Source organism: Sinohyriopsis cumingii, chromosome 1 (assembly GCF_028554795.1).
Source record: "Sinohyriopsis cumingii isolate HCF-2022 chromosome 1, ASM2855479v2, whole genome shotgun sequence".
Lineage (NCBI taxonomy): Eukaryota > Metazoa > Mollusca > Bivalvia > Unionida > Unionidae > Sinohyriopsis > Sinohyriopsis cumingii.
Genome location: NC_142961.1, coordinates 136,178,982 through 136,193,390, shown reverse-complemented (window position 1 = coordinate 136,193,390; position 14,409 = coordinate 136,178,982). Strand labels below are relative to the sequence as shown.

The 14,409-nt window shown below is 37.4% G+C and overlaps 1 protein-coding gene across 1 annotated transcript; it reads right to left on the bottom strand.

Moving 5' to 3' along the window:
• Positions 1 to 1,101: 1,101 nt before the first annotated feature.
• LOC149807916 (neuronal acetylcholine receptor subunit alpha-6-like) lies at positions 1,102 to 4,003 on the bottom strand. The gene has a single exon (XM_089948236.1). The coding sequence runs from the start codon at positions 3,548 to 3,550 to the stop codon at positions 2,285 to 2,287; it is 1,266 nt and encodes a 421-aa protein (XP_089804362.1). The 5' UTR covers positions 3,551 to 4,003; the 3' UTR covers positions 1,102 to 2,284.
• Between the last annotated feature and the right edge of the window lie 10,406 nt (positions 4,004 to 14,409).

Below are 14,409 nucleotides of genomic sequence, written 5' to 3'. Positions count from 1 at the left end.
TTTTAAAACCATTTATTGTTCTTTTGGATGATGATACACGTTTTAGATAATAGTGCAAAGTTAGCTTGTTGTGATCTCATTGTTGCTTCGAAACAAGGTTTTCTCATCGTAGATTGTAACACATATGGTCGAAAATAATTTTAAGGTGGGTTCATGCTCTGGGACGCACACTACTTATGAGCAGCTGTTTTTGATTAGAGATCGTTTAAAGTTTTTTTGCAGTTTTAGAAAGGTCGCTGTATTTAAAGCCGATCGGTAATATTTCTACAAATTTAAAAGGTTGTGTAGGAATGCATTCTATCTGATTTAGTCCGATTTTGTTTTGCAGATATTTAGGGGAAATCAATTAAATGTTTCTATATTTGTACTAAGATCCATTACATGTTATAAGACTTTGTGCAACTTTGAAAACCATTATCGTAGTGGTTTTGCCATAATTGGTCAGGTCATTTCAGTGATTATTTAAAAGTAGTTCAAACGTTTTGTATATTTATCAACAATGTCCATTTTTGATGAGTCATCATTTCGCAAGAAACTGAAAATTTGTAAATTTAAATATTGAATCTCTCTCTCTCTCTCTCTCTCTCTCTCTCTCTCTCGTGTACTTAAAATTTGTTCAGTACTCTTGTTTAGAAGCGGAAAATTGCACAACGCAAAAGAACAACGGACAATCATGACGGATAAATGATTGCACTGCAAGCTCACTTTGCATCACGGCCTAGCAATATAAATATTGATTATTATGAACTTTTTATAAGCAAGGGAAAATAATCATAGAAACAAATGACACATTTGCTTCTACAAACAATTGATAATACCATGATAAATATTACAGACCAAGCTCTTTCTTCCTGAGTGGGACATTGCATATTGTTTGTAGCGTATACTATTATCTGTAAATTGTGTGACGAAAGAGGAATGGTTATTAAAAGAGTATCCTTTAAACAATGTTTAAGTCAAAGTTTCAATCATTCAGCCGTTCGGGCAAAGGTTCAAGTGTTCAGTCGTTCAGGTCAAAGGTTCAATCTTTCAGTCGTTTGGAGGAAAACGTTTGTTGCAGCTCGAGTACAAGATTAGTATCTTTATTTATAAATCCATTAAGTCATCACAAGAGAATAGAAACATTACAGCATAAAGATGGGGCCCCGGGTGACCGGGTGCTCTAAGGAGGTCTCACCTCATTCCGCATTGGTTCAAGTCCCTGACTCGGCCAATGTGTGTATGAGAGAAAGTTCGCCAGTAGTTTTCCGTGGGTTCAGTGTTTCTTCGCGGGTTCTTCTTCCACCATTAATACTGTCCGTCATGGTTAGCCTATCATGCTCTTAAAAATGGCGTTAAACACACATTACCATACGGATAGACAAAAATTGCATAAAACGTATACAATGAAAGCATAATACAAGATCAGAGAAGTCTTAAATCCTCAAGCATTCACAAAGTGACTGTTTTGGAATAAATATAAGATTATAAAATATCTGATGGAAATTTTTATATGAAATAGTTGATTTGTCTATGTACAAGAAAAAAAGTCCTTATTAACTCATACACCAGGACAAATGTCACAAACATATTAGTTATAAACATATTAGTTTCTCACAGAGACACAGTGGCCTAATTTCCTAGATTTAACAACTACAACAGGGTGGATTAAAATCCCAAACCAGACAAATAGCTTCATTTCGTAACGAATGTGCCATATAGATCATTCTTTGAAAGTAATTTACCATACTTTTCGAAAAAGTACTTATTCAAACTTACCGTTAGCAGGAAAAAGAAAAAGAATTTCAGTATAGTCTGCAAACATTTTTCAGCCATTAAAAGAATTCCAGTAAAGGTTACCAACATTTTTCAGCCATTAAAATAATTCCAATTAAGGGTCACAAGCATATTTCAGTCACTAAAAGAATCCCCATAAAGGTCTCAAACATATTTCAGTCGCTAAAAGAATTCAAATAAAGATCAGAGAAAGTTTTCGTTAAGTCAAATAATTCCAATAAAGGTCACGAACATATTTCAGTCACGAAAAGAGTTCCAGTAAGAATCACAAACATGTTCAGTCAGTAAAACAGCTTCTCGTCCAATCTGCATATTAAGAGTTAATTAGACGGGTACCTTGGCAGAGGTATCCATTGTCTTATTTTGGCTTCTTGAAAACTTAATCCTTGGCTCAATCTTGTCATCCGATGTAATGAAAGTAATTATAAATCCTAACCAGCGTATTTGCATAAAGAGATGAGGTCCATTCACCGTTTTCTTTTAACTTTCTTTCTTTTTATTATAGTTATTATATCAAATCCTGGTTGTTTGATATTATCACAATAAACATGGTAGAGGATGTGAATAACCATAAGAAAGATAAAATAAACATCATTTTGTCCACCATTTTACTGATGTCCTTCCAGCTTACGGGAACGACTAACTCCTCATTTGATGTCCATATTTGGTCTGAGACTTTATTCAGTTTTGAGGACGTTTTCTCCTTCTTAATGCCTCCATTTATAAACTCTTGACTAATAGGTTGGACAGTATTTCGGGCAGGCGCACTCATGCAATTCAACTTTCGGACGATAGCAGCAAGTAGTGGAGGGACGGGCTTGGATTTCGGTTTGTTGTACAGCCAAATGTTGACTATCGTTATGAGACAGATAAAGGTACTGAGGGATAGATTCACCAGTAGAAAGTAGCATATCATAGCCATGGGCTCTGATGTCTTAGGCAAATTGTCTCCAACTAGCGTCAGAAAAACGGTAATGGCCAGTAGAACTGTTATTGCAAATGAAACCCTCTCTCCAGATCCAGCGGGCAACATAAATACCAGAATGTTTAGAAACCCCATGAAAAGAATAGGAATGATAATATTTATGAGAAAGAATGTGGGTCTCCTTTTTATTGTGATACTGAACTGAATTAACGAAAAACCGTTACTTTCATCAACACCAACTGACGATGATATGACTTCCCACTCGCCGTTGGCATTGAAATATGTTTTCAAAACATGATCAGTACTTGGCTGTATTGTTATTTCATTCGATAACGATCCCCACGGAGTCAACAAGATCTTGCAAGTTTGAGTATCGAAAGGATAAAACGTTACATCAACGGCGCACGTTGTCTCAAAGACATCGCCAGGTGAGTAAACAGCAATACCATTATCATAATATCTCACCGTCATCCAGTCTCCGCCAATAGGTTCAATTTTGCGAAACGAGTTGGCGACCAGCAGCGTAGGCGCCCAAACATTTGACACAGGAATGGTTGTAGTGTACACGCCATTATAGTTTGACGAATCCCATGTCATGCTGATGTCCACCCACGTAATGTAGATAACAGCAATAACTGAGAATTTGGAAAGCACTTCGTCAAGTTCCTGAAGCGCCACTAGATCCATGGAAATGTTCAGACTGACTGGGCCAGATTGGTCAGAAACTGGTCGGACCAATTTGTTGTATCCATTCAAAAGGTTTTCTATCAGCTTCGCAGAATCGTTCATTGTCTGACCGTACACTGCCAGAAAAACACAGAAGAGCACAAGAACTTTCAACCACATCATGGCTTCTACTCGAAATTAAATTTTCTTTTAAAAACGACGACTAATATCTATAAGTAAAAACCACGAAGCATCAGTTTTCTGATTCTCAGTTTCAGGTGTAGTCTACTGTATTTCTTATCGAGGAATTGTGTTATTATTACATGATTTTGCAACTCATTAATTTTCCATCCTTTTCACCTAGAAATTGATCTTTTTTACCAGGAGCTGCTTTTCTTCTAGTACTTTATGCTACATATCTTTGTCACAATTAAAGCAGGTAATAAAAATAATAATATTCAGTTCAACTTGCAGTTTTCTGACACGTTAATTCTCACAATCAACTTTAACTCCTGGCTCCCATCATTGTCAGTTAAAGAGCTTTGAGAATATGGAGCATAAAAGCTGTCAAAGTCTATACAAACACCGACTACTGATGTAATAAAACTGCAACAAGCTGACAAAGTCTATGCAAACACCGACTACTAAAGTAATATAACTCGAACAAATATTAAGTGATCAAGCTGGAGCAGCAAGGAGCGACCAAATAACCACATATGCCAATCAAGAGACAATTAATCAGATCAAAGTAATAAACCAATAATTTATCTAGATCACATTTCTGATGATAATGACAATATGTACTCATCTTCACCCTGCTACAAGCACACCCTGCAATGACCGCTTACTTAATTCCTTGCAAAAAGAATATCTAATCGACAATCTATCTGACGTTACGAACTAAACGATATATATTATTGATCTTTAGTTTCGGATACGATTTTTTGACATGCATTGTGCTACAAGACAACATGGATAATTGAACTCATTCAGTGTTGTCGCAGAACTACGTCATTCATTTAAGACAGATTGCTCCGGTCAATATAATCTACATTAAATGATATAAACAGTTAAGTTGTCGTATTTCACCATAAGGAACGCCATAAGCCATTGCAATATTTACGTTTCTTTTACGTTCGACAATCAACCTTTCGTGCACGGTGTGGATACGCGATTATAGCAGTATTGGCAAGACACACAAAATGTCATTCGCAAATAGCCAAGCACGTTGACAATTCCGGTCCTAGATGTCCTTAATGAACCGTGTAATCGGCTAGGACTCCGGTCTCTTGCTAAATAAAGTATAAATAACATTCAATCTCTAAAAACATTATTTAATAAATAACTTAAAGAGGTAATATCTAAAAACTTATAAATAACATAACGTAGGAAACACACCCTAAACACCTCGACTAGTAATACCATAATAACCTTGAAAATCTCTCTTCATACATGATTTCTACTAAGAACCTCTTTAAACAGCATAGAACCCCCCCCCCTTTTAGAACATTTTGAAGAAAGAAAAAAAATCGAAAACCAAAAAAAATCGCAAGAAACACCAGGTAAATGCAACAAGAAACCAGCGATGTAAAGCAAGCAGGACCGTTCCCGAGCTCTCCTTCTCACTAACGACAGCCAACCATTCAACTGTAAGGGACCTTTATGGACCCACAGATTGAGGCCAAACTATCAGGGTTCCTTCAATCCATTAAAGCCTGGGGGAGGTGGCACCATTCCCTTCCCCAGGAACAACTAGCCGGCTGCGGTGCAGTCAGAAAAAAGTGGCACATGCACAATTGTGCGCACGCCACTATAATTAAACTCAACAACAACAACGTTGACGAGGTTCTAAAGAAGAACATACCTATTGCACATAACCTACAACGTGATGACAAATATATCAGATTATTTCCAATAAAGATACAATATATTTGATATAAAGAAGCAGCCAATTAATACACGTCTTCTCATTAAGACAAAAGACTAAATTTATTTGAACTAGATAACCTTCGTCACATTAACATTATAGTGCATGACGCCATATCTACCTGCTGGCCTCATGTATTGTAAATCAGGTGGTAGTTCTTTAAGAGCTGTATGATCTGTCTAACCCTATGCATTGTTTAGGTTTTTTTAATAATAATAAAAAGAAAGAAATATATTTTTATTTATGGTAACATGCCTTGGTATATTTGTTTGTTTGTCTTATTGATTTAATTCTGTTTTTTTTTTATATTCTAGCTGAAATATCTCGTTTGATTACTGCAATAACGTGTAACACATTATTAATGAAATTTGTCGACTCGATACTTACCTTTAATTGAAAATCTTGATGTGTGATATCGCTAATTAACTGAAGTGAAGGGGGATATATTTTGCATTGCGAATATAAATCAACCGTCTAAGATTCTTGCGGAAAAAATTGAACAAATACAGTGACAAATATAATAAGTGTTCCTATTGCTTAAATATGAGCAATACAATAATAAATTCACCACTTAACATTTTTCAGATTTAAAAAAAATTGGAATCAAAATAACTTTCCCACTTTCTGATAGGGACGTCATTTCAACTTTTATCGGGGGGGGGGGGATTTGATTGGGGGGGGGGGGACTTGATGGCGGTGGGGGGAAACTTGATTCTCGCAAATATCAATGCGCAGGCTCAGGCTGCATAACAGATTAGAGAGATAGTAATAGCAGGGACTTTTTTTCCATTTTTTTCGGGGGGTGAGGGGTCAAAACGATCTTGTTAATTTTCGTATATGGGTTACAGCAATTTTACAGCACATGCTAATTCAGCGGACGGGACACTGCCCCACCCCTAAAACAATGACGTCTCTGCTTTCTGATTTTTATAATGTTATAGTCTTTTAAAAACAAACTTTTACTTGCGCATTAAACAAAAATACGTAAGATACGACAATTACATTATCAAAAGAAGTATTATTGTTCTTTGCCTTATCATTTTATTATATATTTTCCCCAAATTGTTCTAATGTATTTAAGGTGGAATTACAAGGTTGCCGTCCAATAAACACCAAAACTTATCATTTTAATAATATTTTCCCCAAATTGTTCGAATGTATTTAAGGTGGAATTACAAGGTTGCCGTCCAATAAACACCAAAACTTATCGCAGCTAAATAAGGTGTAAAACGTTTGACACTTTACAATATAATTCTAATATGAGAGAAACAGGGAGTCAGTGAAGAACAATGTGTCGCCAGTCTATCGACTTTGACTGACAAACCAGTCATTATAATTCCAGATGAGTTCTCAAGGCACATAACTGTTCCACAATAGAGAAATGATCTTTAAATTTGCTTGTTTTACATGCAATACTTTCAATTTAAAGTAATGTTACTATTATCATAATTAATATCCCTCATCAAGCTATAAACGCCCAACTTTAAAACATTAATACGGAAATATGTATGTATGTATGTATGTATGTATGTATGTATGTATGTAGATGGGTGGATGGATGGATGAATGCAGATATGTACAAGGGACGTACGCATAGTGCTGGGTAAGTCTGTAGGTGGGTCGATAGGAGATATTTCACGGATTAAAGAGAAGAGATTTTATCCATCAATCACAGCAATCATACCCCTGATATGTGTCCGAGGGGGGGGGGGCAGAGTTGTATGCATTAATGAGGCATATTTTGTGTAATATCATTTAACATTTTCTAAAAAGGTATCAATGATCTCTCGTGCGGTCTTTCTCACACTCTAAATCCGTTTTAATTACTGCTAATAGCATATTGGATTCCTTTTAAAATGAGGCCTGTCACTCATCACAAGATCTAAATGCTGCCTGTAATTTCTTTTTAACCTGGGAAATAACTGATTACTTCACATATAGGTACTTTGCTATAATAATTAAAATAAAGATGCAATGTGTTTTAAAGTAATTTACATTCTTTTGACCTTTGGTCAAATAACGCGAGTTAGTGTTCTGTAATGATTTTGTTTCCAAGCCATCTGATTCCAATACACGTTAATATGAACAGATTACAAAAATACATTTTCATTGTAACATTGCCCTAATATTGTTATTTTAAGGGGAAAAAAGATAAATTGATGAGGAAACAAGAGGCATCGTGTCTACTTATATAGTGAATTTGAATTCAGATTTCCTTTAGCCTTGAAAGGTGAATTTAAAAAAGGGATTAAAAAAACAAATATACATGGGTCATCATAACTTGTACTCCTGTCCCCCTGTGTCACGAATGATGGATGCACTGACAGTAATGGACAATATAGAAATTTAAAAATAGAACGATCTTTATCTAGAAATTAAAATTCAAGTTCTGACATTATTTCGAAAATTACAGGACCAGTCAGATTCAAGGTCATATTTCCGTCTCGATCTACAAAATCATCAATCTCTCCAGGACCATCATCTGTTCATCAAAATACTACAGCAGAAGGACTTGATATCTTTCAACATTGCCAGTTACCATCTCTTTCTCCACATGCTGACCAAAAAGTGTCAGTTTCGGCAGTAGAATAAGACCTGGGATTTGTACAGACAACTCCAACTTAATACCTATTATATCTGTGGTTTCTTATGTTCTGAGCATTTGAAATCATATTTCTGACAAATTGAAATCAGATGTTTGGGATTACCAGCTTATTGATATATCACAAAGGCCTCCGGTCGGTAGCTTGGATACTATAGTAACAAATGTACTCGACGAATGCACTGAAATAACTATGGATGTTATTGAAATCTAAACCTGATGTCATCACCTTTGAACTGGTGAAAATGACACGTATGTTTATCTGAATATTTATGCCAGACTTTGTTTCAGGCCTCTCTTCTCCCATCCTGACATAGGCGTATTTCTGGGAAAATTAGAAATCTACTTGACTTTTCACACTACTTCCCCAGCACGCACTATAATGTTCCAAGAATTTTGTCCAAATTAGATACATTGTATGGCGAATTGCAGGAATTTTATATTTTGGCCTTTACTGAAACTTGGCTTAATCTCTCCTTTTCTTGTGATGGTCCTTCCCTCCAATTTTACCACAACCCAGTCAGGTGATACTCACGGTGATGTCATAATACATGTGAAAGAAACGCTTCCTTTTCAAAAGACGACAGATGTTGAATTAAATTCGTCAGAGTGCTTTAGGACTGAACGTTCACTTAACAGTAGCACATTCTGGTTAGCTGGTTCTATAGACATCCGCATGCAAACAACGCATTCACTTCAGTGATTGATGGCGCAAAACACCTTGCTATTGACACAGGAATTAGATATATAATTATAACAGGCGACTTGACTTCAATGTGCTAAATCCACTCTCAGGTTTATAAAAAAAAAAAGATGAAATCACTATGTGCTGAGCTTTCCTTTCACCAATGCATTAATCAGCCCACTCATTTCACTGAAAACTCTTCATTCTTGATAATGAACGTTTAATTCTCAGCGAGGATGGAGATCCTTTCTTAAATCAGGATATTATATATCATCGCCACATTTATGCGATATTTAACAATATAAACCAAAACGTAACTATTATGGATATACGGCCAATGCGACTACAATCTTCTGAGAAATAATGCAGCCACTGTCGACTGGGAAAGCTTGAAATGTGACAAAATTGACATATATGCCAAAAATATGACTGACTACAGTGTCTTGATATCTGGTCAATTTAATCCAAACATAATTTCGGTAAAGTTAAACCATCAGAACGTCCATGGATCGCTACGGTAATCCTAAGGTCGATACGCTAACGTGAGAGAGCCTATCGAAATGCCAAGCAATCTAAAATATTATTTCACTGGACAAATTTCGTTCCCTGTGAAACAAAACAATCTCGAGAAGCCAATACGGCTACATACCGACACACCAGCCCATAAGCGGAAATCATGCACATGCCTATGAGGTTTGAAAGTGCATTTACGTCTTTTGCCTTGTCATGTGGCTTGGGAACAAGTGAGTGCCTTCCACAGATGTGTCATAGAATGTATAGTACTTTCTCAGCGACCACAGAGTTCGTTTTCTGTTTGAATCAACATATTTTATCCTGCTATCATTAGGACGTGTATAGGACAATGCTGGTCAATGAGCAATTTTTTAAGACATTACTTTCCTTGTGTGAAGGTATCTTCTTTTAAAGCATCCAGTATTCGAACCCCAAAGATATCCGGATGGATGCCACCGTACGAAAGGCGGATTTTGACATGTCTCTCAAATTATGTTTTTGTTTTTGAGTTCCCCCTGGGTACACAGGATAAATGAGTCACAATCCAGACATGGATCGTTATCGAAATTGCCATTTCTTTTCCAATAGAAAAATAAAATGATTCTTCAGGATCTCCTCTTATACCAGTATTAAATTGCCAAAATAAGATTTACTAACAGGAATATAACGCGGATACACGAAGTCTCAGTCAACGGATGGTACGAGCAGCAGAGAAAGTGAATCCCACAAAGTATTTCGCTTAACAGAGCCTTCTATCGAAGACATTTTAGATAGAAAGATTATTTTTCACAAAATAAACCCTTCTAGTCAGAAAAACATGACAAAATAGACTTTCTCTGCTGACTTGAAGTGTTATCTCATGAAAATATCTACCTATACAACTATTTCTGTTAGCACAGGGGTATCTCGCGAAAACACTCGGTGGCGTCGTCACTTTCTCTGCTGCTGAAATGCTAGCATTTCAACACTAGTGTTTCTGTGAAAGTCCCTGGCAGAGTTTGCTTGTCGTCGCCGTTTCTGCTGCTGTGAATTAAAAATTTAAGTTAACAATAATGGCCAACATTGGAGAAGCACATTCCGCAAGACTAGCTCGAGAACGACTAGAAGCAATAAAAAAATTTCTTCCTGTACGAGATAGTGTAAGACAAAAATTACAAGCGCGGCAGCAAGCACAAGTTGAATTTGCAACAGGTGCAAAAGAATTATTTAAACCCGTTACAACAGCTACTGAGAAAGCTGCGGTGGTCACTGAAAGAGCTTTACTGGGAGATCCAGGTGATATAACAAAACCAGGTATTCTTCCAGTGCTAAAACAAACCGCCGAACAGACTGAAAAAATTGCTAGAAGAACCAAACAAACAAAAAAACTTTTACGAGATCTTCCAACTGGTATAGTTGCGGCTCAACCCAGCAAAGAAATACTTGAAGGTATTGAACAAATTCGTACTGAGGTCGCGTTCAAACCAATACAGGAAAATATTGGACTGATTGCAAAATTTAGGGAGGATTTTATTGAAGATCTTAAAAGTACTAAAATAGAAGAATTACCCAGAAAAATATTAATTAATATGCTTAATAAATCTAGTATCTTAAAACCCAAGTTTAAAAACATATCCGACGACAATCTTATTAAGTGGATATATCGCATAAAAACAAACAAAAAACAGGCCAGAGATGATGATCCAGACTACAGAAGTCTTGATGAGGAAGTAAAGATAATTTATAGAGAGGTACTGAGACAAGCAGAACAACAACAACAATTAGAACTCCAGCAGGAGCCTTCTTATCAACTTCCTCCACCTCTGCAACAGATAGAACAACAACAGTCTTCTTCACCGCAGCAAAAGTTGATGTCGGAACTTAAAATGTCTGAGGAGCTACTTAAAAAAGCAAAAGGAGAAAGATCACCCTTAAGACTATTTAAGAAGACCGCAGAAGAAGGAACAACTGGCAGTGGTTTGGGAATTACTTGTCCTGATAATATCATCAATGATGTATCACGGTTAGAAGTTCTCATCGGAGGAAGGCGTGCCGAAAATAACTCACCAGAAATAATTAATGAAGCAGCTGATATCTGTCAGCGATTATTTCGCGGCGGCATCATGGATGCTCACATCTACCGAGAACTTATTGATGAACTTGTTGACAGCGACTAGTTAAATAAATAACTAATTAAATAAAATGATCGTACACAATTCTCATCGTAGACCAGTCATGGTCAGGGTGGTAAACTCACGAGTACCCGTATACAGGATGACTTACGGAAATGGACTCGGCGATGTTGTTCGGGGTTTATTCGCGAGGATGGCACCTAAAGCAATACCAATCGCAAAACAATTACCGATGAAAGCCATTGATGTTATTAAAGATAAAGCTACTGGCGCTCTTGGTAGCGCTGCCAGTAAAGCATTCTTGGCAATCAAGGACAGACTAGCACGATTAATGCGCAGAACCAAAGGGGGTCCACCTCCGGTAAAATTACCAGCCACCGCAGACATGCCCGCGGATGTTAGTAAAGTAATAAATGAAGCCACAAATCAAAAACTAGCAGCGCTGATAAATCAAGGGGCTGAACAAATAAACACAAATTTGATGGCGGGAAGTGGTCTTCGTTTTAGACGATAACTTTTATAATAAAATGTTTAAACGGGAATCCGACCCAGCATTCGACATAGACGAACCGGTCCTTAAAAATGAATCAGTGCGTGATTATCAGTATTACTCTTATGACGCACGAGAACCAAAAAAACGAGGACGAATTGAACTTCAGGTTCAAGATACAAGTAGATATTTCCTGCCCGCTGAAGCATTTATTGAAGTAGAAGGTGAAATTACAAAAACCGATGACACAGAATACGGACCCAATGTTAAAATTGGTTTTGTCAATAACGGAATTATGGCTTTGTTTGATAGTGCTATCTACATGATTGATGGAAAAAATATCGAATCGATTCAGAAGGATGTCGATGTTGCTACAAGAATAATTGGTCTAGCAAGATATTCTGATGATTATACAAGATCATCTGGTCCATCAATGATGTTTGCCAAGGATACTTCTAATTTTCCTAACAGTGATCAGTACGATATTAGACGACCAAGAAACTTTGCCAACGCAGCTGACGTTGATGTGAATCCGGTGGTTCACGGTGCTAATGCAGAATTTAATTTAGGTTTCGCTGCACGTAGACAAATGTTGAAAGGTAATCGTAGAAATTTTTTATGTGCCATTCCGCTGTCGCACATCTTTGGATTTTGCAGAGATGTCAGAAAGGTAATTTTTGGAGCAAAACATACGGTCGTGCTTGTTAGAAAAGCCAACGACAATGATGCTATATGGCGACCTCTATGTGACGCTGGTAAGGTAAACATAACAAAACTATCACTGTGGATGCCGGTAATGACTTCTGCAATTACTGAAGAACAGCGACTGCTTTCTTTTATGGATCAAGGCGGTAAAGTGTTGTTATCGTGGCTTACAACAACCACAGATAGTGCTCAAAGTACCAATAACGGTTTATTCACATGGCATATAGCATCACAGCAGGGGGTTGCCGCGCCGCGACATATTTTCATTGCTCTTCAGATGTTGCACGGGTGGGTAATGAAACACGTTCGCATATGATATTTGATCAACTTGGTATCACTGACGTTTCTCTGAGAATAAACGGGCATCAAGAACCGTCTGAGAACATACTGTTAGATTTTGGTAATAATCATGTTGCACGTGCATATCAACGATTGACAAAGTATCTAGCGCGTGATCTAATTATCGATACTGGTTTGCAAATATCACAATTGGATTTTATATCTCATTATCCAATCTATTACTTCCCGTTAGAGCATCTTGATTTAACCAGACAGTCTGTCGTTGATATACACTTTCGGGCTACCGTGAATAGAGACGTAGGAGCTATAGCTAATTACAGAGCAATCGCGGTCATACTTTCCGATAAAGCAATGTTGCTTGAAGGTGCTGGCGGCCGAATGATATTCGCTGATGCACCAGTACAAAACATGTAAACAATTAGATCAATCTCGTATTAAATAAAATGTCATACAGTCACGTTAATGTCACTCTGACTCCTGGTCAGGCTAAGAAATTACAATCGAAAAACGCGAGCACGTGTGGGACAACGATAACACTAAAAAATGATCAGATTACTGCCGGTCCAAACAAGTTATCGTTGACTAAAACCCAACTAAAACATTTCAGTAAAGCAAAACAAGCAGCGACTGGAGTTCGACTTGATTTCTCTCCAGCCGCGGTCAAAGATATGGTTAAAACCGGTGGTATATTTCCACTTCTCGCTGCAATACCAGCGTTGATAGCTGCTGCTGCCCCTGCACTCGCTAAAGCCGCTGCGTTAGGAGCAGTTGGAACCGCTGCTGGAATGGCACTAAAGAAAGCCACAGGAAAAGGATACAAAAAAGGGACGAGGGCTAAGACTCCCAGGAACTCCGCCATCATGGTACCCAAAAAGGTTCTAAGTGTTTTAAAAACACAAAGAATTTTCACACCGATGTCAAATTTTGATTTGCTCGATGCTGTTAAACAATTAAATATAAAAAATTTCAGAGGCGTCTTTATGCGAGATCAATTGCCACAACAATTGAATAATCCAGAAACCGGAATTATTAATCTTGATAACAGCAATGGTCCAGGAACTCACTGGGTTGCTTACGCGATCGATCCACGAAGAATCATCGATTTTGATTCGTATGGGTTAGCACCGCCAGTTGAATTTCTCCGATATACAAAAAACATCCCCCTCTCAAAGACAGGGACAAAGTCAGGGTCAACGACAAACGTTTGGTATTCAACGTTACCAACACAAACACTGACCGATCCTCCGGTATGTGGCCGTGAAGTATTAAATGTTCTTGATGCGATCTCGAAATCAAAGATTTCTCCTCACAAAATCGTGCACGAGTATACTATGGGTCGATTTAAACAGTTTCCTATCAAATAATGGTTGATATTTACGGAAGATCTCTTCTCGAAACAAAGACAAAAAACGCGCCGATGTGGATTTATCAAAATATGCGACCAAAGATGAAATCGATAATCTTTTAACGTTGACCGGGATAGACCCAGATGAGGTTGTTATTTTTCAGGACCGACACGGAAAACTAAAAACCAGTGATATCAAATGGCATGAAATAATTCGTAGGGTTATTGGAGCTACTCCGGGTAACATCCCTGTGTTCACTGATAGCGGAAAAAATCAGAGATTCGCTGATATCAATCGCGGCGCTGCGAGATGACACACAAAAAGCTGCAGGGGAACGTGTAGCGATACAATGACAGGTGAACT